This window comes from Pavona decussata, unplaced genomic scaffold, assembly GCF_977016875.1.
Source record: "Pavona decussata unplaced genomic scaffold, jaPavDecu1.1 SCAFFOLD_339, whole genome shotgun sequence".
In the NCBI taxonomy this organism is placed as follows: Eukaryota; Metazoa; Cnidaria; class Anthozoa; order Scleractinia; family Agariciidae; genus Pavona; species Pavona decussata.
In genome coordinates, this window is record NW_028145727.1 from 321,480 (window position 1) to 348,373 (window position 26,894).

Sequence of the window (26,894 nt, forward strand, 5' to 3'; positions counted from 1 at the left end):
ACTAAATCTTCAACATTTCTTATTTCTTTTAATTTTACCAATCCTTCAAGAAAAATTATTTCCTTCCAAATATACCTAAAAATCACCCAAAAATTCATAAAACACCCCAAATCATTGATTTGTGCTATGAATGGAGAGTTTTTGTATTGCTTGAAATGCAAACGAGATATTTCCATTTGACCGATTTTAAGCGGCGTGAAAACGGCTTTCAGGTGAACCCCCACCTTAAGGGATGAAATGCCCAGTTCTGCGTTATAACAGAACTAATGTAATGAGCTCGCTCTGAGTGGTCAATAGACCAATTTCTATATATTAAAATTCTAGCTTGTCTACGAGGCGTAGGGGAATAAGATAACAGAAATTACATTGACATTGCATCGTAGCCAAGCAAAAATTTTGATATATCGAAGTTGGTCGTTTAAAGCTTAAACTGCGAGCAGCCGCACTATTTTCCTTGGATCACGCGCGCAAGGTGACGGTAACATTATGCAAACTAGAAAAGTGAGCTGCACGCTGACGAAAGCAAGCGCTGTCTTGTGCTTTTTCTTCTCTCGCCTTTTAGGGTATTGAGCCGAAAAATATGAGAGGAAGCTAGTGGAGGATGTAAATGTCACTCAACTGATTTGGTACCTCTTAGGGGTAATTCAGACTACGCTCATAAAACAGAATCTGGTACCTTTCAGGAGTTGTTTTTTTTAAATTTCCGACGATCACCACGTTATTTTTATATGGTCCCCCCTCCCGCATCGTTCGCAGATATAAATTAATTTTGAACAATATATCGATCGATCAATCAATCAACCAACCGCGTGAACAAGTTTATTTATTCTATCTATCTCCGAGGCTACAAGAAACGCTCACAGTATGAGCTCACAGCATGAGCTCTCAACAAACCACGGTTCATCAGTACAGCGGTATTCATAACAACTTCTTGTTTGATGGATTCATTACACCACCCCATAATTCTACTCAGCGAAAAGCAACTAGCCAGAGTTCGCATGACAAAATGTCAAACAATTACCCCTCTGTAAGACGACTGGATTTTCGTCAGGAATTTGGCAAAAACCTCACTTGGGCAGACGAAAATTTACCATGCACCAGGGCTCAGTAGTTCAAAGCCCGATTAAGCTAATCAACTTTATTCGAATTTAATTATTAATCAAATAAAGATTCTTCCAAAAGATTTTTTTTTCTCAATTTTGACTTAGACTTTTCTTTACCATTAGCTTAAAATTAGCTCTTAAAAACACTTTTAAAGAGCGAGATGAAAACCTTGGTTTACTATTAATCGTGGATACGCGTTAGTTGGCTTTCGAACGACCGGGTCCAGGGCATTCCAAGTATCCACCAGGCAGGGCGATTTCCGATGTAAAGTTGTATGAGAAGGAGTTTTTCTGTATTCTTATACATATGCAGTAATTTACCACATTTTATAAGAACCTTTTTTTATATAAGAACGTTGAGGCAGGCTATATCTTTTCAGACCAAGTTCTTGTCAGTTCTCGAGCTCTCAATTAATGGAAAATTCAACAATTTCCAAGCGCAGAACTTTTCTTTGCTTCTTCCTTCTGAACTAATTAGCACCGGTAATGTAAAATTTCTATGTACAGTGGAACGCCGCTTTACGGGCACCCGCTTAATACGGACACCCAGATAATACGGACAGTTTCATTTTGTCCCGACGAAAAACTCGTATTTTCTCCAAAACTAAGCCACTTAATACGGACATCGGTTAATATGGACAACGGACACTTTTCTGTGTCCAGAGTGACAAACTCTCATACATCGTCAACTCCGCTTTACGGACACTAGTTATCTGCGCACTGTCTATTTCCATCAGTCATTGTTGGGATTTCAGAATGTTTTCTACCCACCCACCTCCCCTTCGGCGACGCGTCCTGCCTTCCCTTTCTCTGTCTTACGACCCTCTTTCTTTGCAAAATCTCGCCTCCCATATCTTAATTTAGCAAAGGAAGTGAGTGGTTATAATGACAGTGAAAATGGTTTACTTTTTCACCCCTTTTCGACAGTTCCCACAGGTCTTTCTCGAAACGGGCTTCTTCCACAAGGATCCCTCGCAAGCTGCCTGATGGCGGCGCGGTATCTTCTGTTGCGGAAAACGTAGATGATTGGGTTTGAGACGCTTGAAAGAAACGTGCATGAAATGGCCAGAATGGCGAACCACGAGCTGGAGGCACCATCCCTTACACCTCGCAAAACGGCATAGGTAATTGCTGGAACGTAACAGATAAAGAATGTTACAACAGCCATAGCCACGGTTTTAGTGGCTTGGATATCCTGGCTGAGCCTAGCCTCTGCTTGAAGGGCAGGCAGATTCAGCAGCTCTCTCTAATGGAAAAGAAAGATAACAAACACTTTGAAATACATGAACATTTTTATTTACAGTCTAGCCGGCTGTACAAGCCCATCGCAGTATGGACCGCGCATTAAAGTTCTCCATTCCTTAATTAGGGCCAACATAATCATTCCTTCTGACACAGTAACATGTATTGAGATACAATCAGTAGGCTGAGACGAGCAAGAAGTAAAGATCCACAAAAAGTGCCGCTCGAGGCTCATGGGAAGGCTTGTGCCTCCCGGGAGGGTACTCCAAAAAAAATTGGGTAGGGGTGTGCGGCCCGCTTCCCAAAACCCTTACCCTATTTATGACCAAAATCTGCGATTTTCCCTACCCTATTTATGACCGGAAGTAGCTTCTTCTAAAAAGAAATCGAACCCAGGACTAGAGTGCAAAAATCTATACCCTAATTATTACCAAAATGGCGGCAAAATGGCTAAAAGCGATACCCTATTTATGACCAAAACAGCCGAAAAACCATACCCTTTGGCGCCGCACATAACTATATAGCCCATATAAGGGAGTACCCCCCCCCCCCCCCTGGTTGTGCCTCCAAAAGCCCTCGCGTGGGAAAGCCATTCTTCGGCGCCAGCGGCAGGTGAGCGATGTTTTGCAATTGTCTCAAAAATAAACATTTTGGGCGATAAAAAAACTACAAAAAAATAGATGGGCGATGGTTATTAAGGTGGGGCTCTACCTGAATTTGAGTGAAATTTGAAGAGTTTTAAGAATGGATAGAAGAAAGAAAATGATTTTTGGAACACTAACAGACAGTCGACAACCACGCAAGAGCACCCCAGGTTGCTAGTGGACTAACTTGGTATCCGTCTATTAATTATTAACTACAAATTCTAATTTTAAAACTTCACTAAATCTTCAACATTCCTTATTTCTTTTAATTTTACCAATCCTTCAAGAAAAATTATTTCCTTCCAAATATACCTAAAAATCACCCAAAAATTCATAAAACACCCCAAATCATTAATTTGTGCTATGAATGGAGGGTTTTTGTATTGCTTGAAATGCAAACAAGATATTTTCATTTGACCGATTTTAAGCGGCGTGAAAATGGCTTTTAGGTAAACCCCCACCTTAAGGAAGAAATGTGATGTTATGTGAATAAATGGTAGCGAATATGCCTGTGTCACTGACTGAAAAAATATCCATCCATCAAGCTAGTTACTATTCCACCAGTACGTAACTTTACCAAACAAGAGAACTGGAATATATTATTCACGTTTGGTCGGTTTGTAGCCTTGCAAAACGGTGCTGGGAATATTAAATCTTTCATTCAATGGTTTCACATATGTTACTCGCGGACAAATTAGTCACTATTCACTGTCGTTTAATTTTTCTTTGCGGCAGAGGACCAAGGAAAAACATTCTGTTACTGGAGAAAAATCCACCCGAACATGATATCTCAGATTTTTTCTCGAATGCCCCCCTTGGCTTCACCCCATAGATGGTTCACTTTGTAAAGAAAAGATAAAACAGCAGCGATGGCAAACTTAACAAAACAAGAAAACAAACAATACAAAGAAGTAAATGGCGTAAAACGGGGATATTTATAAGCATAATTTGGATTGAAATTTTGTTCTCGAAAAAAACTATAAGTAATGATTTTGTCCTTTATGACATCACATTTTAAGCATATTTAACACGGGCTAATTTTTTTTAGGAAGAATGTTTTGGCTTTTCAATTCGATGATGTTATCATATTAGGCTATGTTTGCTTTTTAGTTGGAAGAAACAAATAAAACAGCTCGAGATTTTAGAAAAACCAAGATGAGTTTGATTACGATTTTTGCGTTTTTACTCTCACACATTGAATTAGACAAGTAATGTTTCTGGAATCAAAATCAAATCAAATCAAACTTTAATTATCATTCCTCGCAAGGCTTTTCAGTAACTATTTACAATATGAATCACTAATACTAGTATCAGTACAAAACCAATAAAATATGCTAACATCTACATATCTACTAATTGACTGCTAATCATCTGAAAAATTGTCTTACCTTTTTCTTCTTCTGGTAAATCGTGTAGCTCGTCAAGATTCCAAGCATCGTTGCAGCTGCTATAAAGATTACCATGGTGGAGACGACCAAGCTTTTTCTGTCGTCGAAAATTTTCCGTCTGGATTCTCTGAATGTGGAGTCTTCTAAATCTAAATCAAATAATCTGATTGTAGAGACTGCGACCAGGACAGTACACACCAGCCATATGAGAGAAACTGCTACATAAGCTGTCTTGGTTGTCTTCCATGAAAAGTACTTGAGATCAAGATACAAAGCCAGGAATCTGTCCAGCATAAGCGCCGACATAGAGGCTATATTCAGAAGAGTGAATTCCAGGTGTAATGAACTGCACATTATGGCCCACGTTTTCCCTTTCATCCAGCTGGGTTGCACAACGAGGTTTAGGATAATCAGTGGAATGTTGATTAGAGCGCTGAGAAAATCGATCACAGACAGATTTGCGAAAAAAATGTTTGGAAAAGTGCGAAGATTCTTGAAGCGGGCAAAGATGGCGAGGAAGGATCCATTACCAATCGTCGATACCAATCCTATCGTCGCGCCGAGAACTGATACGACAACTATTTCAGTGGTTTTAGGATCCATTTTGCCGACTTTTGGCAGCTTACACCGCACTGAGTTAGCTAGTAATGGCAAATTTTAACGAACAGCAGTGGGGTAATTGCATCAAGAACAAGGGAACCAACCACCGGTAATATCATTGCCGGATTTGACAGTTATCATACAAGGACCTTCTCATCTGCTAAATCAAAGCCATTTATTCCTTGATTCAAAAACGGATGTCAGTGAGTTGATCAGAAGCCATGCTTTGTATTCCTCAAGTTCAAAATAGATTTAACAAAATAATGAACCTGCATGGCATTGGGTATTATGAAACAATGTTACAAAAGGCAGGATGTTTTTCAGTTAGTTACTCAGGTAGTTTTTGGTGGCCCTTGCGTCAGTGGACCCACACTTTGACAAAACAAAGAAAGTGCCGATTCCCACATCAATTTATGGCCTTTAAAAGAAAAATCTGTGCAAGCCAACAGAGTTTGACCTGTTTGGCTTTTTGTCTTTAGCTGAAAATTTACACTTCCAAAACTGAATTTTAATAGGGAATGGAATCTTATCTCCCGAATTCAAGAGCTTCTGTTGGCTATCCGAAAATGCTAGCTGGCCTTTTTCGCTCTTCTATTTGACACGGAAAGTTCTCGAAATTTCCAACCGAAAATTTTGGCAAAATGGAAAGGGCCCCTCCTGTTTTACCTTACGTGTCAGTCTCCGGCCCCCAGGGGAATTTTTTTAAACGCCCACTTCAAGATGGTGGATACTTACCGTGACAGACTGGTAACAAAAATCACTCCGGTTGACACTCCGGTTACGTTAGCCTACATAGCTAGACATTATGGGCCAGTTATTTAAACAGAGTCCAACTTAGGCCGCGGCTTAAGATAACCAGTGGAAATCTGTTTATTAGTGGTTTATTTTAAGTATAAACAATTTTCTAGTCCGGGATGCAGGCCTTCTTGTTACTGTCAGCAGCAGACAATGTTTAGATATGACTGTTGGCAAAATTGAAAATGGCTTAGAACGTGGTTTTGTTAAACACCGTCTAAACTGTCTTTAAATAACTGACCCTATGCTTTTGTTTCCCCACCATAATGCTCCATTTTTCCCACTAAAATGCTCGCTCTACCTCAAAAATGTCACTAAAATGCTCGGATAATGCTCATGATACAGAGGTTTTAACAGGGTGTATCACAGAGTCCCAGCGAAAACAAATGTTGCCGCCTTTGAGGCTCCAAAACCCTGACTTCTCTTCAGTCATCATTCGGCTGTATCAGGATGACGTTTGAAATTTTTTTTGAATCTCGAGTATAAGTCTTCATTTTCTCTTAAAAAAGAAATTAATTTTCCGGTAAAATGCCACTAAAATGCTCGAACACTGCTTAATGTTTTTGCCTCACTAAAATGCTCGAAAAAATGCTAGCATAATGTACAAAAAGCCTAGCTCCGGTTACGCAGCTTGCAGTTAGCCTTTATATTTGGGATTATTAGCCAAAAACATTGCAGGTAACTTAAATAATTACAAAAGAGTAGCTACTGTAGGCATTAAAAAAGAAACAAACCCCCCCCCCAAAAAAAAAGCTCTCCCGGCAATTCTCCCCGGCCACGGTGGTGAGCGTGACATGAAAGTCTTCCTTGGTAACCACGCCTTGTCCTCATGAAAGAAAACATGGCGGCGGCGTTGGTGGCTGCCTGAATGATGTTGTTTACGATTTACCTTTATTTTCAGCTAGTAATTGTTTCGTCTGGTGTGTCATAGATGTCAACACTCTGCCAACCGCTAAAATGATATCTCCTACTGCTCTGAATATGTTCTCGCCTTCCCCCGCCAGCTCGGAGGACATTGGTTCGTCCTCTCTATTTCCATCTCTTGATGCGGGCGGACTTTCAACCTCTGGTATGACTTCAGAAGATGTCGAAGAACAGCCAGAAGGCGACGAATCCGAATAGTAAGCTTTGAACTCCTAACTCCTCAGAGTATCACAGTAAAATATCGTGCTAAATGTTGTGAAATTTTTTTTATTTTAGAAACAATGCACGTTATGCTCTGTATGGTACAGCTGGCAAATAAGCTCTTATTTATAGTATCAAGTCTTATAAGCTTTATAAATGTACTGGTTACTGGTCGTTTCGCTACATTGCAGTTAAGTCGATTCTCTTCATTTTAAAATTGACTTTTCCTCAAATATTCGAGCTCAACATCGTGAAACGCAGAAGTTGTACGTTGTATCATAACGTTGTGGCAAAACGACTTTGTAACGAAATTACCGCATACCATGTGTACAGGTAAGTTCACTTAACTTAGGGTGCGTTTACATAAGATGTAAACGGATTGATTATAAAGAGTGGATTAATTTTGGTGCCAAGATGAACTCTTCTGTGTTTATCCCGGGATAACAGAACAAAGTCACCTTTCCTGAAAAGAACTTCATCCTGGCTGAGATGAAATTCATCAAAATAATTATGCCGTTAAATACTATCCAGTAAATAATGGTAATAGAACTGAGTGGAGTCCAATTCAGTCTGTAATTATACGAATGATGAACAGAATTGGATGACACGAAGTTCTGTTACCAATTAATCATTACTCTAGCAAAATTTGAGAAAAAAAGCCAACAGTTTTACTTTTTAAATAGAAGAAAGACCCTTGCAGTTATTTACGCAAAAGAAAGCCTGAAAAAAAAATTAATTAAAAAGTTTAACTTTTTAGTGAATAAATAGTCAAGAGGACAACAGTTGAATAAGTTTCGAGATTGATTTAATTACAGCGTGCGCAAATGACACATACTGTCCAATTACACCAGGCATGATGTATAAACTGTCCAATTAATGCTCAAATAGGGCCTGCTGATAACCAATCAGATTTGAGAATTTTGTCATAGTTATGATTAAGATGGGAATGATACAATTTTAATAAACAGATTAAATATCGTTTTGTGGTTCCTTTGGTATAAAGTGTTGTTTCTTGATGTATATTATCATAATTTGCAACTGGAAGTTAAAACAATGTTTTTGTCAAAGTTTCATCCCAGGACACAGAAAGGTATCATATTTATATGAATTTTTAGCTGTTTTCATCCTGGTGCTGGAGACAGGGATGGAATCATCTAGAGATGAGCACATTTTACCCTGCAATCATGTAAATAACCAGACACCAAAATGAAACTCATCCTAGAATGAAGCTTGTCTGTGTGATGAGATCACACATATAAGCAGTCCCTTAGCTCCAAAAACATGCTAGATTTTTATGATTATTTCTTTTCATTAGTGGTGATGCGACAGAGTCTGCAAAAGTAGAATTAATGGAAAAGACCTTACTGGAGGTGTCAGAGGTATGTACAGTTAGTACTGCTTAAACAAATGTGATAGCAGTAGTAAATAATGAGGTCACCATGCTTGTCATCAATGTTGTTGGCCAAGAAAAACTGTTCCACTTCCTAATTCACATGCAGTCAAATAGCTGACTTGCTCTTAGTTCTAGGCAGCACTGAGTAAAGGTCAGTATTTTGTATTGCTCCTAGTGCAGACTTGTGCCATTATTTGGACTGTTTGTACATGCATCTTAGTAGTATTCTGTGGTGTTTGCAGGTTTTTCCTATGATTTTGTTTTCATTTTATTTTCTTCCACTAACAAAGTCAATGTGATGAGTTCCTGGCATGAGCGCTCTGCAGCTTTGATCTTAAACTGTACGGGCTGAAGAACAAAACTGTCCAGGCTGTGAAACAAACCAGAACCAAATTTAAATTTAATTTAAATTTAAATGTCTCATATGTTCACTCATTATCACTACGTTGATTGTGAGTGCCACCATGCAGAACTTATTTTATGATGACCTATGGCTGGTGGCTGGACGTTTGCGCGCTGGTTACATTATGTTTTAATTCAATCAGTAATGTACATTTTCAGGCATACATGTATATAACTACATATTTTGGAGCTGCACTGTACTGGCTATCTGAAATTTGAAAGACTTTGGATTTGAACTTGTAACTGATGTTTTTATTTGCAGCGCATCTTGCTTCAAAATGGAGGGAAGCTACATGTTAAGCATATTGCTGATGGAATTGTTGAAAGTGGCATTATTGCACCCAGGTTAGTATTAATCGGCATGCATACTTAAAAAGTAAGGGGACTGTTTCTAATAACTGAACAAGGTTTAAAAAAAGTTATTAAGGAAGCTCAGACAGGCTTGTTTTCCTGTACTGAAATTAATGCAAAATCTGTAAGAACTTTTACATGTAAATTCTGTGTGAAGCTGAGTTGAAGGGTTTGATGAAGTACAGACTGGATATCACATGTGAAATGGAGTTCAAGGTGAACTTGTTCAAAGTGCTCATAATTAAGTTAACCAGAGCTTTGTTTCTTGTTTAATTACTAATCACCTTTAAAAGGGGTTATTATTTTTTTTGCTCTTTGTTTTTGACCTAGACTTTTCTTAGGTTTTGGTTAAGTTGAATGTTAGCTCTTAGAAGCATTTTCAGCAAGTGAAATAAGAACTGGGGTTAACTTTTGATAATGTACATTGAACATGTACATGTACGTTGAAGTTGCATGAATTGTCTTTTAAACAACCAGACCCAGACCAACAGTAGATACATACAAATGCATTCAGAGTTCTTTCTTCAAAGCTGAAGCTAGTCAAGCCAGACATGAATGATTTGCTTTTGTTAAAAAAAAAAAAAAATGTTAAATCTGCTTTAGTTTGAATGGTTCAACTTAGAAGGGAAAAATAATATAAGAATGAAAATGGAAAAAGCCATCAAACTACATGTACATCATACCAATCCTGGAGGCTCTACAGTATAAGTTTGGAGAAGTTTGGATTTAAAGGTCCAATACACCTTTCTTGCTCAAAGCTTGTTGATTACTGGCAAAAAGGCAAAATTAACGTTAAGGTTAAATTACTGCATAGTAAAGTTACCAACATAATCTCCATTGTGGGAGGGGGTAATAATCATTTCAGGAAATGCAAATGAGAAAATCAATTTTGGTGTGCTTGATTGATTGCAGATCAAAGGCCTTGAATAGTTTGGAAGCAATTTTATATCGTGAGGTAAGATGTACACTGTATGTGTATGTCTATGCTGTGTTTTTCATGTTTCATGGTGGAGTGATGTTATCCAGCCAGATGGTAACTGAATGCACATTTGTTTACATGTTTGTTTGGACATTTATCTTTTTCTTCCAGACTTTCCGTGAAGGATCTAGATTTAAAAGAATAGATAACCGTCTTGGATGGTTTGCTCTGATGGTGAGAATGCAAAGCCTAGTTAATGTTATATTTGCACAAACCTCCTGGGAAGGGCTTGTTTAATTCAAGTCCTTCAGAAGGGGACAGACCTTATTACAAGGCGGAAGCCCTGCTCCAAAATTAATTTTTGGCATTATCAACAGAGTTGATAATTTAAAATAGCTTGGCCACTGTAAAGAGATCCAAGCGTAGCCCTTTGTCAGAGACAGAGTGAACCACTCTTCAATTGCTACTCACTCTGATGAAGGACTAACGCTCCAAACAGCAGCACTTGAATCTCTTTAAAGTGGTTAAATTACCTTATCAACTCCGTTGATAAAATCATTCATTCATTTCTTCTCCCCCACTACACATACCAAAGCACCACAGTTTCTTTAGAAACTGCCCCCTCATCTACCCTCAAATCTACCCTCCAAAAAGTAGCTTTCCATCTAAGAATGTATTATTAATAATTATTGTATGATTACTAATGTATTTTATTTGAGGATATGTACATGTATGTTTGGTCAGGCTGTTACTACACATGTAGATCCACCAGAAGATACAACTGTCAAGTGTTGCACTGATCACTAAGTACATGTTATTAAGTTCCTTACACTGTTTTGGCTTGTTTTTACAATGACACCCTCAAGTGATGGTATTACAGTATGAGCTCTGAGCATATGATGACACTTTTTGTTGTATTGATCAGCATAAAAATGGTGTTTTTTATTGGATTAAACTTGGTATCATATTAAATGAGTAATGGTCAAACTTAAGGGCTGACTTGTATTACTTCACCTACATGATTGCATCTCTTTCTCAATCACATACTGTAGGAAGTTGATGTAGAAGATGACGATGATGATGATGATGACTCCATGGACAATGAGACAACTGAGGGAGACGACCAGGTAATGTCAGGGTACTTGGAGTATATTCAGGATTCTTGTTAAGATTTTTGTAAAAGGAAGTAATAAATTTGCAATAGCAAGTGGATGCCATCTTATGTCTCCCAGGGAATGATGGGAGAAAGATGGCAGCGGGAAGAATAGAAACCAGGCATGGCAGAGCTTGAAGTCAGCATTGTTTTTGATGGAAGGAAATGCTCAAATCAAGAGCAATTTCTTAAGTTGATGGATTTTAACTGTGCTGGATGTTTCACATCATTTATGGAAAGGAAATTCCCAAAACAAAGACAAGTTTTCTCAAAATACAATGAATTTTGAAAGCGGTAACCGTTTCAATAATATTACGGAAATTTTTTGTGTATGATAGCCGGTAACATTTACGTGAATAGGCCGTGAAAATAACCAGTTACTAGCTTTCAACAAGAACCCTGACATTGTAGCTCTGTGTAGTACTTGTGGTGTTGTAGTGGCTTCTACATTATTTTGTTGTTTCCCTAGATAAGAAACTTAGAAATTAATGTATCTAGGAAATTGTTCCCGGGAGTTTAACTAAACGAAGTGCTAGATATAAAGGTTAGACCTGTAATGAACTAGCATTCCATCTGGGGGGGTGGGGGACAATGTAGTGATATATTATAAAAAGTGTTCGTCATCGTGGTTTGAAATGATAGCTGAGTTTAATCGTTTGTCTCACGATTGAGTCACATAGATGTGGATCGCGACGTTTTGACTACTGTACTGCTGGTCTTCATCAATTGACTGATTGCATACATGTAACACTATAGATAGCACCTTGGTTGGTGTTGATTGGTGCATTTTGATCCTCACTTAGGCTGTTGTTGATTGGAGGATTTCAATCCTTGTCGTTCAGACTAGAAATTGTTCTCACCCTGACAACATCAACAGGGATAATGGAATTGAAATTCCAGAAGAGGGATGCCCACGATCAAACAACACAACAGATGATCGGTACCGAGACAGACCGCCGAGGGAACAATTTCTGAATGACTAGGATTGCAATCCCTCAATCAACAATAGCCTAAGAGAGGATTGAAACACACCAATCAACACCAACCAAGGTGCTATTTATACTGTTACATGTATGCAATCAGTCGACACTATCACCTGATGAAGACCAGCAGTATAGCGGTCCAAAGGTCGTGATCCACATCTATGTGACTCGATCGTAAGACAAACGATTAACCTCAGCTATCAATGTAGTGATACTTTCGACCCAGTTGTTCAAAGCCTGATTAATGATTTGAGTTTAATTAACTAATCAACAACGACTATTAAAAAAGATTTTTGTTCGGTGGTTGTGACTTACGTACACTTTTCTTTAAGACTACCAATTAATCAACGAGGACTATTCAAAAAGATTTTTGTTCGGTAGTTGTGACTTACATACACTTTTCTTTAAGACTACCAATAAGCTTTTAATAACATTTTAATGATTGAAATTAAAACCTCAGTTAATTTTTAATTGGGGATTAGCGTTAATTGGCTTTCAAACGACCAGGCCCTGATCTCCTTCATGTTATAGAAAGTTATATGCTGGCTGTGTGGTTCACATGAGGCTTGTGTGGGACTTTACCCACAGCTTTTCAGCTTTATCGTATTTGGGAAGCAGCTATACATGTACATGTATTAGCATTGGCTGGAACTTGAGCACCTGTTTTCATAGATGCAGCAGAAGGAACCTTATCATGCTTCTTTTGAACCAGTGCTTAATTTTCACTAACTCTGAGTGGATACAATGTAACTGTGATTATCAGTATGATGTCTTCATTGTCAAAGGCGGGTGTCACTATCTCTAATTAAAAATTATAATTTGACAACTGAGCTTGCCATCCAATGTTTCAACAGTAATTGTTCTTCCAAAAATCTTCCCTTATTATCGTAACTTTATAGGGACAGTTACTGTTTTGTTTTTTTACAATCAAGTTTAATACCACTTGGAAACTGGTGTTATGTTCTAGCAAGGATGTTTCTATGTAAACGTTTTGCTGTGTAAAATAATTTATTGTGAATATGATTTTTCAGTCTGTTAGAACTACTGCATCAAAACACCCTGTTGACTACAAAAGGAAATACCTTGGAATAAAAAGGATAATCAAGCAACTGGTGTTTGTATGTATGACCCATGTATTGTCTTGTTTGCCTCTTTAATTACTTACTATTTTGATATTTCAGCAGTAGCCACAGGTTTGTACTGTAGGTTGTGTGCGAAAGAATGAAACTGAAAAGAAAAGCCCAAATTTTAGTTTGAAAACATAACACTGTCCTGACAGTTCTAATCAGTAATTCCTTAATTAGAATAGCCTCAAACGTAAGGGAGGACTTAATCCTTTCCCTACCAAGACCCACTACCAAGACCCACTATAGTGGGTCCTGAACTCATAAGTTGGTCAGTATTTGCTCAATATTTTACAGTGAAATTTTGTCTGCAAATTGGTCTTGAAAAGTTCTTTGCATGGTACCCTCTGGTATCTACGATGTGGTTTGCCACCCCTATGATTTGTGGAATGTTTTCATTTAATGTATTTACAGACTCTCACATTTCTCAGAGTGTTCTATGCACTAAAAGCTGCAAAACAAGCCACAGTTTAATTATTTTGAGGTATACCTATCCCATTAGTCGATCAATGAAATTTTGTAGTTTTTTGTTATGTCGTTTTAAAAACCATTTCTATCAAAGACCTGACTTCCTTCAGTTATCTTGATTTCAGAAATGAATGACACTCATCAAGACCTTTTAAATGGTATATTACATTAGGAAGCTGAGTTTTTCTTAAATACTGTTTTGGAAAAGTGGGTCAAAAAATTTGACAGGGAAAGGGTTACATGTACAGTGACCACAGAGAAAGAGTTGTTGCTAGGGGATTTTAGGGATGATATTTTGTGATATATTTCTGTTTTGCAGTGTTTTGTGACATTTTATTGGTAAATTGTATGAGGTTGAGGATGTAATTAGTGCCAGTCCCCAACTGTGAGACAGAGAGAAATCAGCTATAAAACTCAGAGAAAAAGGGGGGAGAGTTCCAATTTTTTTCATGAGTTGGAGATATTCCAGCCTTCTTTATAACCTGGCATGAGCATTTACTGTTTTGTAATTAACAGAACTGCTACTGAAGAGAATACATACATGTAAATATTCATACTTATGACGTTATAACCTCTACAATGCATAAAAATTCAAATTTTGAAAGATCAATATATCACGTTTTGCACCTTGGTGATCTTTTACTATAGGCACTGTTTTCAATTTTCAAACATGTACACTGTATGCTGTTTGCGTCTGTATGCTGTTTTGCCTTTTTCTGTTCTGATCACGTGAATTGCCAAATATGGTTGTGACTCAAAAATCTTGATGATCCAAACAACTTTTCTGACAGTGGAAGTTAGGGTTTCCAAGATATGATGATTAGGAACCTTCTCTTAAGAATGGAAAAGCAGCTGCTTCCCATTCTGAACCATTTCCTGTTTGAGAGAAAAGTGAGACATTCATCTCCTGAATGAGCATGCATGGACATCTACCATAATTTATCAGAGCAAAAGGATTCCACACACTTACACCTGTAACCAAGAATTTTTGGCTTTCCTAACTGTGAAACTGTCCAAACTGCCAAATTTAACTTTTGTTTGACTCCAAAAAACTAATAACACTGGGAGCTGCTGCATTAGGTGATTATAATTGCAAGAACTTGCCTGAAAATTTTCAATAATAATTATTGAAAATTTTATCTTCTCAAATCAATAACAATTATTGTTATTGATTTGAGGAGATAAGTTCTTGATGTCTAAAGGCCGGGATTGGGTGAACACACCCTTTTGTTTGGTTACACTCTTAACTGAATGATACGGTATATGCTTGCCGTGATGGGTCCACGGTAGACTACCGGTAGATCATGTTATTACAACTTTGTTTTATTTCTTTTTGCAGGAAAATGGAGCCCTGAGTGATGAAATAACACGAGCTGAGTCAAAGCTCCAGCGGTCAAAAGCTGAGAGGAAGTAAAGAGCTTCATTAAATTTGTGTTGACTTGTATTGTAAAAAGGAGGAGGAAGTGATGATTGTTGAACTTCACTTGTTCTAGCATCTTAGGCCACTTTGCCAAAAATGGACCAGAAGACAATTTAATTGTTGTTATTTCTTTGGCATGGTGAATGGCTCATGAATACACTATGGTCACTAAGGCAGTCAAATCCCTGGAATCACAGTATACAATGATCCAGTTTATATATTACTCATTGTATAATGCAATTCCAGGGATTTGACTGGCTTAGTGGCATGGTATATGAGCCATTTTACCATGCCAAAGAAATAGTGTCCATTAAATATTGTCTTCTGGTTGTTCTTGCAAAGTGAAATCAGCAAGATCTATCAATCTTTCTTGATTGTTTTTTATAAAACAATCATTCCTCTTGCACTTGTTGGATATAAGATGATAATAGCCAACTCGGCCTTGTTGACTACCTATCATCTCATATCCAATGCCCATTTGTGGAATAATTTATTGTTAATTATACAGTTTGTAACATAACACCTGCAGGATCTCCTGGGGATTTTTACAGTGGTTATAATTCTTCCTAACTCTCTCTCTGTGTTACTGTTTCAGGTTCATCCTCAAGAGACTGTTCCAGTACCAGGCAGCAGCTGAGGCTGGGGTGTTCCAGGCACCTCCTTATGCCCCCTTCCCTCCAGAAATTTTGCCACCAGTCATGCTCCCCCCTTGCGTAATGGACAAGGTCAAAGCACCAAAGGTCAAGAGTAAGAGAGCACCGGCAAAACCAAAGGCTGAGAAAGAACCCAAGCCATCTGCAGCAACTGGAGCAGGGACCAAAGCTCAGAAGCCTGCTGCTGCTGCAGCTGCCTCAGATACATCTGCAGGCACAGGTTTGTATTAAGGACGGTGCCCACCAATAAGGAAGTATTATTGTGTGGTGTATGACTCTGCGGGGAAAGCAGATCTTAGCAAGAGCTATTGAAATCCGAAAAGAAAATTAGGGGTTACCACACAGTTTTTAGAGATAATTAAGCAACAATTGATACAAAGCAATGTATGGTTTTATTTTTTTTCAAATTGAAGCTTTATTATCTCTGAAAAATGCATGGTTACACTAATTTTCTTTTTGGATACCAATAGCACTTGCTAAGTGCTGCTTTCTCCACATACCGTGTAGTTTTAAACCATGCAAAAATATCCCTGTATTAGTAGGCACCACCCATAGGAAACCCGAGTATCTCGAGATGAGATTAACGTATGCAGGGGCGTAGCGTGGGATTTTTAAGATGTACGCACGAGAATAAATTTTTCGTAAGCGCCAAAGGTGCTTACAACCAGAAAAAATTTTGAAATTTAGGGTCTCGGAAATGCCATCTCCTGGTTTTTCTGCGGGGCATTTTCAATAAGTAATGCGGCAAAAATGCAGTAGAAAGTTGTTTATTTTAACCGTTTTCCTAGTGATTTCTGTAAGCTACAGTGTTCCGAAAAGAAAAAACCCTTAAGACGGGAAAATTCCGTTACTAACCTGTCAATATCCACGTTCTTATGTTTATGGATATGAAGGATTGCTTGGGAGCTTAATCTTTCGTCCGTCATCGTACTTCGCAGAGGAGATTTTAGTCTCTTCATGCTACTGAAGCTACGTGCGGCATGCAGTGCATGTAGACACAGAATAAGTTAACAATGTTACGAGAGCAACATAGCACACCGGGATAAAATTGGGAGTTTGCGTGATCAAGAGTCTTAACCAAAGTCTGCGGCGTCGCATTCGGATCCGTGCCACTCCATTTGTGCTTCCATCTTGTGAGACGTTTTTCCTATTTTTGCTTACCACTCGAATGCATTTTGCCATTATTAGTGGCCAGCACTGAACTATTAATGCTTGGATAATGGGAATTCTAATAAAAAACGCCAGTATAATGTGAAAATACCCAGCAAATTAAATGAGAAAAAAGTTTTATCTCAGATCTCAGCTGTACGCACGGGCATACATGAGTATATGGACGCTACGCCCCTGGTATGTGTAATAATAAAAGTAGGCACCGTCCTTAACTGGCTACTTTTACTTGACCCCAATATGCTGAATTATTCATGTACCCCTGTAAGCCTTGTCTCTGCATGAACTGATGTGTTATTTCCTTAGCCAGAATCACACTCCACATTTCCTCTCTCCACCCAGGGGTGAACCTTTGAACTCTATTACAGAATTCTCTTACATGTACAGTGTAGTTGCTTTATGGTTCAGAAGTTACTGTTTTAAGTTCTGACCATAGGTTGCACCTATGGTTGGAGTGTAACTTTGCTTTTACCTACCATACACCTCAATGTTGGCACGTCTCCTGGAATTCCAGGAAATGTCCTACAAACATTCTTCCAGGGAACTGAAAAACATCTTATAATTGCTTTTTTCTTATAGTTTGATAAACTGCTACCCTCTCTGGCATCACACCACTCAGTGGGCCTTTCAATAATTTAAAATGTTTTTATGTTAATTAGGAATGACATTGTATTTTCTTATTTCCTTTAAGGAGCTAAAGATGCACAGGTGAAAGAGAAACCAGTAAAACCAGAAAAGAAGAAAGTTGTGAAACCCAAGAAAATAAAAACTCAGCCTGAAAACCCGCAACCTGCCACTGTTGCTTCTGCACCAAAAGGTCAGTAATTAAAAAAGAAAATTAAATAAGAGAAAGATCCTCACAGTTACATGTATTAACGCAACTTAAGTAGTTGGATTCGCCGCTCTTGTCATCATAGTTCTCTGAAATAATTCTCCAGGTTTATAACCACGCAAAGCCATATTTATAGTTGGCGGGAATGTGACAGTAATCTGATTGCCCTAAACTTGACCCTCCTAGGAGGAAACCATACCTCAAGCTTTTTTCGTGGCTTAGATAAACAAAAAGTTGACCCTCCTACAAGCGTAACCCTAGCAAGCAGATAGGGTAAACCTCCTCCTACCTTGTATGTAAACTAAACCGGGGAAAACAATAGAGGAGGGTACCCTCCTTCCATGTAAACAGGCCCTTAGGTTTGCCTTGTGTTTTTGATTTTGTCACAGCTGCACCAGCGACCTCTCAAGGAGCTCCCCCAGTGAAGCCCAAGAGAAAGAAACCAGGAACAGCTGTGAAAAGAAAGGTTCAACCCATTGCAGTGGATGCCAAAGGTAATCATACAAACTGGTTGGGTGAACAGTCCTCTCCTGGGACTGTTACAGTGTATGTAGGCTCATTAGGATCAGTGGTTCTTGATGATGGATCAGGCACTCTCTGAGTTATTCCTATCATTCTATTTTGTGTAGTTTCAAGTGTCCTTGAAAGCTGTGGATTTTTCCTTCCATTGGCATATTCAGTCAGTCAGATTTTTTCATGACAGTCACCAGACACTGCCCTTCCTCCACTACTTCCCCAGGTCATGAAGGGAAAATACAATAATTTTTGTTTACATTGTGTCATATGTTTTCTTTTCTCCAGGCAAACCCATATTTCCCATTGCTCTTGGGGGTCTTACAGTTCACAGTCTTGGCGAGGTGAGTGATCTTTGTTGAAGCAGTCCAGTTCATTTGTATACGTTCCCATTATCTTGATTCAAGCATTTTCCAATGCATCCTTGGTCCAAACCTATCTTGAAATTATACTGCGTTGGTACACGTACAGAAATAGATGAATGTTTGGTGTAATCAGAGCAGGGATTAAATTGCAAAAATTGGCTTGTAATGTAGTTGTTCACAGGGTATGTTTTGTGTTGGAACAAATTCATAAGGCTAACTAAGGGTGCTTTTTCATTTGTCAGAACTGGCTATTCATACTGATTGGTCTGTTAATGGAGTGTATAAATGTACCAATTTGAAGGACTGATTTTTCAAATTCTTCAAAATGGCACATTCTGAGAGTAGTGTGCGCCATTTTGAAGCAATTCAAACAAGTAGCACACAAACTGTTGTTCAAACTGCTGCATTTCGTTTGCTAAATGATTGAACTGGCTGGCCAGTTGTGATAAATGGAAAGTGCACTAAGTGTGCTGATCTGGTTAGCTGTTCACATTACACTTAGGAAGCTGGTTGAGAATCAATCTGGTACAGAATGTTCATTTTCATGACAAGGTCCGCAGTACTGTGGCACAAAAATTCTGCTGAAATCATCATTTTAGGATGTACTGTGTGAACATAAGACCCATCCAAAGAGACTTTTAAAAATAAATGGGTCGGCACAAAAGGTATCTTATCCTTTTTATGGATTATGTCAGTTTGCATCCTAAATTTGTTCTAAATTAGGAGCAGCAATGACTCCAATCCTCAAATGGTGGGATTCTTGCACTTTCTAAAGTTTTGCACAGTAAATAGCTATTATTATTATTATTATTATTATTATTATTAGGCTGAGCTGTTCTGCACTGAAAAGGAGCATTCTGATTGGCTCCCTACGCGGTCCTTATAATTTTATTATACGGAACACTAAGATGGACCTCTTGTGTTACAACGTACGTTTGAAAGGAGCAAAGCGTTTCAATTCTGACAAAAAATAGCAAAAATGTTTTAAATTAAGCTTATGAAGTATGAACTGTTCAAACCGTCATGTCGGAGTTTTACTACGAGAACGACGGATTCATTATCCCGACGAAGAACATAACAAGTTTCACGCGGACTTGAATTTAAAGTAACAATGGGAAAGCTTATATAATAAAAACCTTATCGAACTAACTTGTTCGGGCCATATTGGGAAAAAATTGGTCTCGTCCTTTTTCCCGACAACTTTATGGAAGTGTCCTTTGGGGACGGTCCATAAACTTGCAAAAAAGAAAAAAAGAACTCGATCAATATTTTTCCAATATGGACCGAATTCAATAACATATTTTTTTTCGAGATACAATAACCCCGACTAAAGAAGCTCGGTCATGAGGAGTAAACTAAGCTCTCCTCTAGGAATTATTAATTGTTAACTGTTGAAAATGACCTTACATGTACATACTCAGTGTCTGCTTTTTTATAGATTGTTCATGAACGTCCTGGATTTCATTCAGAGCGTTACATTTGGCCTGTTGGATACTGTAGCTCTAGAACTTACCCAAGCATGAAAAATCCAGAGAACAAATGCATTTACACTTGTAAGATCCTAGACGGTGGATTCGGTCCTCAGGTATGAATGATTGATGATGACATGATATACAATATCACGCATGTCTTGTGATACTGTACAGACAATAGGTAGTCTTAGCAGCCATTGCGATGATGCCAACAAGAACGTAACGAAACAAAAGAGGCTTTGCCGTCAGTGTAAAGTAAAAAGTCGCACTTAGTAGCTGATGCCGGCGGCCGGAGCTTAACTTTGTTTCCTAGGCATCAAGAAACTAGTCAGGAGTACAGTGTATTACTATTCACTATCCCCCCTTCCCCCTGGGTGGGATGCTTGTCTATCACAGGGAATCTTTTTGCCGGTATCTATTTGTATAAGACTTGCCTCAAGACGACTTATTATGGTGCCGAAAACGAACTTTGAGAAAGTCTATTATTTGTACAGCTGGGTGAAGAAAAACAATATGGAGTAAAGTTTCTCGTCTGGGGTAACAACTTGAATTTATATTTTTAAGTGAATGTTTTGTTGTTGTTGTTGTTGTTGTTGTTGTTGTTGCCATCGTTGGTGTTTAACCCTTTAACCCCTAATTTGAAAGAACAAGTTCTCCCATCTTGTCCCCATATTTTCTTATAATTAATAAAAATACTGGGGAGAAGTTATTAAAGTATCAAGAAAATTCACCTTGGGTGATCATATCCTTAATTCTCATGACCTCAGGGGGTTGAATAAGCATTGATATTACAAGGAGCAATTTGATCACTTTTGGAACGTACTTCTAATAAATCAGGATGATTTCGATAATAATTATCACAATGAGATCAGTGGCGAGCTTTCTAAGCACCTCTGGCGGCCATCACCAGCCCATTGTTGATCTCAACTGACCTACTTAGCTCAGGAACAAATGCATGACACTGAAACTAGGGTGATCACAGCCTAGTTCTTCACCCCAAATTCGAGACCGGACAACCATTTCTACCTGCTAATCTGAGCCACGCAAAGACCGAACCATTTGGATATGTCATCACAGTGGTAGGACGTTCATCTTTTGTTATTACGGCAGAATTCCAACCTGAGGCTTCTGTTCTGTAATCTGACTCACTACATGCATCAACTCTTAATTTCATCATCATGATCATGATCATGATCATGATCATCATCATCATCATCATCATCATCATCATCATCATCACCACCACCACCACCACCACCACCATCATAATCATGATCATGATCATGATCATGATCATGATCATCATCATCATCATCATCATCAACTTTTAAGTTCATCATCCCATGCATCAACTTTTAAGTTTGTTAAAACAAATCAAAACGTAGCGTCTGTGAAAGAACATGGGGAACATGGGATATTCTTAGCGGTTGCCGCTCTTTCTCGTTTATGGTGACTGTTGCTATATGCATTTTTATGATTTTAGTTTGAGATGTGCCCAGAAGATGACCCTGATCACCCAATCATTGCTTCGTCTGCTACTGCTTGTCATTGTGTGGTCCTCAAGGCGGTCAATAAGGCCAGGTACATCATCTCTGTTTTTGTAGCTTGATTTAAGTTGTACTGTTGCTCTCATTCAAAAACAGTGAACAGCTCTTCAACTTCAACTTGAATCTTATTTATTTACTTAATTCATTTCCACGAGGATTTAATTTCGCCTGCAAGTAGCAGAGTTCTAATCAAGGTAAGTGTACACAACAGTTATTGCGTTCGACGTAGAAAGAACGCACTCCCCGGAGTCGAGATTGTATGGGACAATGAATGGATCTTAGGAAGCGTATCTGGCATCCCCCGCAGATTTTGCAGGGGCGAATGACAAGGAGAGAAAGCCTGGCATTGAGATAATCGAACGCACTCCCCACAAGCTGACATTGGATACACTCGATTGAAAAAACGTTGCCCCGTGCAAAGTGTGAGTCGTTAACTATGCGACCTGGTGGAATTATGGGGAGATGTAATAAGCATGCGCATGTTTCTTGGGGTTTTTTATCTTTGGCTGCGGGAAATATGTAAATCGTAATACCTAAAAACCGCACCTACTTTTATTTTTTGAACAAGAAAGAATGCAAAGAAGCTCATAGGTCAAACGCTTCTCGGAAAGCTGTCAGGTATTATCGTTCATGGTTTGTACAGTTTACCTGGAAACGTTTTTTCAAACGAGTGTATACACTTCTGGGATAAATGTGTATAATTCTTGTTTTCCCACCGTGTGTGAAACCCTGGTGTAATGCATCAATAAATTCCAGTAATGACTAATTCCCCCCCCCCCCCCCCCCTCACCAGGCATAACACGAGCATTAGGTGGCGTGTCAATTTTTCTCGCCTTAATTCTTTCCTGGGGTACTTGACAGTTACATTATTTTCACCTCCCAGAATCGTAGTTTCGTTTCCGGCATGGGTTTGTTTACAAAGAAAAAAAAAATGTGACCACGTTGCCCTAAGAGGTCTTAATGGGGTGGAAGATTGGTAGAAAGAAGTCAGGCAAACACGTAGTTACGTGTAGGTTCACTTTTTCTGTTGAATCCAAATACAACTGTAAAGCGTCGGTCGGCTCATTCATTTGTTCTCCTAACAGGGGTAGGGACGCGTCTAACACAGGCTCTGGCCCAGAGTTTTTCGGTTTCTCTCATCCGACCATTCAGTACTTGATTCAAAGCTTACCCGGGGCACGAAAATGTACCAAGTACCAGTGGGTGAAGTTTGAATTGCCAAAACCACAAAGCAAGCAAGGTTAGTGGGGATGTTTCTATTAAATTGTTTGCAAGCTGTCACTTATAAAAATAATAAAACTTGAGTAATCGCAATTGGTAAAGATTACAGCAAATACAATAGACGCTGGCGATGAACCAATTAGAACATGCAAAACAAAACAAAACAACAACAACAACATCAACAACAAAGGCTTGACTTGGAACTGGAGCCAGCGCGGAACCAAGCTCCGGGAAATATGAAACCGTTAGCACGAGTTTTAAAACAATTTAATGCTCAGGATTTCAAAGCTTGATGTCACTTATAATACTTTACAGACTTTTATCCAAAGAGGCGCTATAAAATTTTAAGTTGAATGGGACAGGAATACATGCACGTGTTTCGACATCATTATTTATTTTATTTTATCAACGAACTAATTGTTACGAAATGACAGTTTCAGGTGTAACATTCATATCCAATCGCAACCTTTGAAACACGTTCACTTTCCTCTTTTATTGGTTTTATTGCGTTCAACGAAGCAGACGCATGCTAATCTGTTGGTGTGCCTGTGTTGTCATGTACGTGTCCTGTGTATACCAGCAGATCTTTTTCGTTCGGCGTATGTATCGTTCATCTTTTCTTCGCCATTTTGAATGACGTCATATTGTCGTTCCCCAAATAGGCATTTCGAACGCACTCCGTAATCTTTGATTACAACTGGTTTACTAATTATTCGCGCCATTTTAACTTGAGCCGTGGTAGCATTAATCCCTGGAGTGTTTCTGCAGGTAAGCTGGCCGGTTCGTCTACAGTAGACCCATCAGGTGTCGCTCAAGGAATCCCCACAACTGTGGATGATGATTCCATCGCCAGCTTAGATGAAGAGGAACCCATCCCGCCGAGATTAACTACGTTTCATCCCGCGCCTCCTATGGATCATGATGAAGAAATGTTTAAAGGTAAATGGTTTTTGGTGTATAAATTTGCATTGCCATTTAACCCAAAACGCCATTCTTAATACAGTCGAACCTCCATGTTGGACCACCAATACAAAACACCAAGATTTTCTCAGTCAAAGCTCTATAGTTAGAACCTCTCGTAAACGACCACCTCTCGCAAGCGACCACAAACGACCACCTCTCGCAAGCGACCACGACCACTTTTTGAGCTTACCGCATAATAATTTTTTATTGTTTTTAACCTCTTGTAAGCGACCACTTGACACATGATCTGATCTCCATGTTCGCTCCATGTACTACGCTAATCCCCAGAATTTACAAGGAACCTTAAGTGACAACCTAGCACTGCTCGTATTGGAACTAAGAAAATGAATGCAATTAATTCTCTTCGAATAAGCAGATGTATCAGACCTGTGCCTGGAAGAGACCCTCGCTGGTTCGACTCTCGTTAGCGACCATCTCCCGTAAGCCACTGGTCACTAAATCTTGGCATTTTAGATGGTCGCTTACGGGAGGTTCGACTTTATATACCTTCCCTTTCATTACTACTTGCAAGACCAAGAATTAAGATAATTATCAATAACAATTCTTAGAAGCCAAGAAAAGCAACAGAGGTTTGTTGAAATGAAAAGATGCTTCCTGTCACCGAACTCCGTTGCTTTCCTTGGCTACTAACAATTGGTATTATGATTATCTTTATAAAGGTAACATTTTATTATCGTTTCACAGATCCTGGGCTTCCGTCCCTCGCGTGCACTATCACACCTTTGTCGTCCCCAGGCCTTTGCAGTCCCAGTCCCACCGCGCAGCTTGATGATTTGGAGCCTGATACTGAAATGGACACAGGTAGGAGATTTTAGCGAGTTAAAACAGGCTTACAAGCCGGACACACACGAAGAATAAGCGAAGGCTTAAGCACAATACTCGCCATTAAACCCACTGTAATGGGTGAGCATTTGTACAGTAGTAAACACAAGCTCGACGAAAGAAAATTTTTCATTTTCCTTATGTTCATGTTATTGTTTGCATCGTTCCGTCGTCCTTATAAACGATGTCTGCCGTTTTAAGCTCATGTGAAGTAAGTAGTGGTCAAAGTTGAATGCGCTGCTTCCAAAGTTATTTAAGTACCCCAGCTGACTGGTGTTGCCGCAATTAATGATTAATTAATAATTAATCAGTCATTATAAAGAGAGCGGTGGAAGGTAGTTACCTCTTGTGCTTCTAAAGTCTGTTTTTCCCAAGACCATCATTGGCACACAACCTGTCAAACATCTTTGTTCTTTTATTGTTTAAATCAACCTCTGGCGTTTTTCTTCATCGCTTTTCCATTTCAATGTTGAGGTTCAAAGGTCATGACCGAGTTAATCTTTGTGTGTACATACACGCAGGAATGAACACGCTGATGTCATCGCCCTCTCGACCAGCCTTCCCGACATCGCTCTCGGGCATGCCACTATCACCGACTGCCGCTGGCCAGGGATCGTTTGTCCTCTCTCCTAATTCGCCGCTTTTCGGAAACAGTTCGGGTTTTCCGGGAACTGGGCTTCCAGAATCACCTCCAAAATGAGACCTGTCTGTTGCATTTGTGTGGTACGTTGGTTCTTTTGGATACCATCCTGGCGTAGACTGTCGTAATGTTGTTACAGGTGGAACTCGGTTTTACCTTGTTGTTTGGTTCACGAGACATGGAATAAGGAAAACGAAACGCCTTGGCGGGTAGCTTTACTGTTTTAAAGGGCGCTGCGCCACATAACTGAGGGCACTGGACGAGCTGTGTTTCACTTGTCGTTGTCTTTGTAGATGAGAAACGTTCAGCACACTGCGACACTGAAAACACTGGAAACAACAAACAACAACAAACAAACAAAAAGAAAAACAGGCATGCAACCCACGAACTACGTTAGTGTCTGAGCATGCGCTCAATGTAAAAGATGCCTAAGTTACCACAAGGCTGAACTAGCGGCCTTTTACTCTGTATACACAACACAACACAATACTCTTGGAATTGGGATGGATCATAGACTGATGACTAAAAATGCGCCATAGCATTTGAGATTGTTCACCGTTAAGGACAACTGCTTGTTCTTTGCCAAAGTGACAGAACGCTAGTATACCTGTGCAAGATGAAAAGTAACCTGGAAAAACAAACCAATCTCCAAGCTGTAAAGCTGCAGTCAAAATTTCGCACAGGCTACATTACTCTTTTAGGTTTCAGTTCGAGCTCACTTCGTGGTTGGACAATGCGTTAATTCTCGAATTATTTGTCTACAATTAAATTAAAAAACGTTTAATAAAAATGTTATTATTATAAGTCGTAAATTCGTGTTGCCATTTGTCTTTTTAACTCGAGGAGCCATTCCTAACCTTTTAACTTCTACCTCGAATGCTCGTTCTGTTCCAGTTCATAACTGACTATTCAGATATTCATATATGTGGAATCAGCGTGTGTTCTGTAAAAATAGAAGGGGATACATTGTACGTCGCTGGGTTTCATTGTGAGGTCAAATTTTAACTCCATTAATTTACCCGGTGAATTCACCCTCGTGAAATTCCGAAAATAACGAGGATCGTTCCATTCGGTGTTAGCAGCATTTTGCTGTCCCCGCTTTCGAAAAGCCCCTTTCATCAGCAAGTCTTAGGTAAACGATTGTTCATATGTTGGTTTTGTTCAATTCATAAGAGTATCCTATGTTTATTGAAGATTGACCATGCATGAGTGCCTGACACAACAGAAGCTTCTACTTTTGGCCATCCTCTACTGATGAAGATTGCAAACCTTGCGTTCTCGCCTTAAAGGGGCAGTGTCACCTATTTTAACTGTCACTTTGAATGGCCAAAAAAAAAAAACAACCTCATTTGTATCAATGGAAACGTTGAAAAAGTGGTTTAGGTTTGTTAACAATAACCCTACTAGTGCACAGAAACTAGTATCAATCATCTTTAGCTGCAGATCGCTTGGATGCATGGAAATGGCCCATTGCATGCAACTTGAAAAAATTGGCCAATTTTTTAACTTCTTCCTGATTCTGGAGAAATCGCTAAAAACATAATAACAAACTTTAATAAAATCTCCTT

The 26,894-nt window shown here is 39.0% G+C and overlaps 2 protein-coding genes across 3 annotated transcripts; one reads left to right on the top strand and one right to left on the bottom strand.

The window, feature by feature from the left end:
• Positions 1 to 2,013: 2,013 nt before the first annotated feature.
• On the bottom strand, positions 2,014 to 5,343 carry LOC146453276 (galanin receptor type 3-like). The gene is made up of 2 exons (XM_085096820.1): positions 4,378 to 5,343; positions 2,014 to 2,349 (listed from the first exon to the last, which is right to left on the bottom strand). The coding sequence occupies exons 1-2, from the start codon at positions 4,978 to 4,980 to the stop codon at positions 2,014 to 2,016; spliced, it is 939 nt and encodes a 312-aa protein (XP_084952946.1). The 5' UTR covers positions 4,981 to 5,343.
• A 1,241-nt stretch (positions 5,344 to 6,584) lies between these two features.
• LOC146453277 (uncharacterized) lies at positions 6,585 to 26,138 on the top strand. Of its 2 annotated transcripts, none has more exons than XM_085096799.1 (18): positions 6,585 to 6,893; positions 8,213 to 8,276; positions 8,955 to 9,037; positions 9,956 to 9,998; positions 10,134 to 10,196; positions 11,015 to 11,089; positions 13,130 to 13,216; positions 15,030 to 15,100; positions 15,706 to 15,983; positions 17,622 to 17,747; positions 18,152 to 18,256; positions 18,564 to 18,619; positions 20,079 to 20,225; positions 21,596 to 21,693; positions 22,745 to 22,899; positions 23,649 to 23,819; positions 24,549 to 24,665; positions 25,208 to 26,138. In XM_085096799.1, exons 1-18 carry the CDS (start codon positions 6,730 to 6,732, stop codon positions 25,384 to 25,386), a joined length of 2,082 nt encoding a protein of 693 aa, XP_084952925.1. In that variant the 5' UTR covers positions 6,585 to 6,729; the 3' UTR covers positions 25,387 to 26,138. The 2 variants fall into 2 exon arrangements, with proteins under 2 accessions (XP_084952925.1, XP_084952926.1); XM_085096800.1 differs by having other exon boundaries at positions 17,625 to 17,747.
• The last annotated feature ends 756 nt before the right edge of the window (positions 26,139 to 26,894 follow it).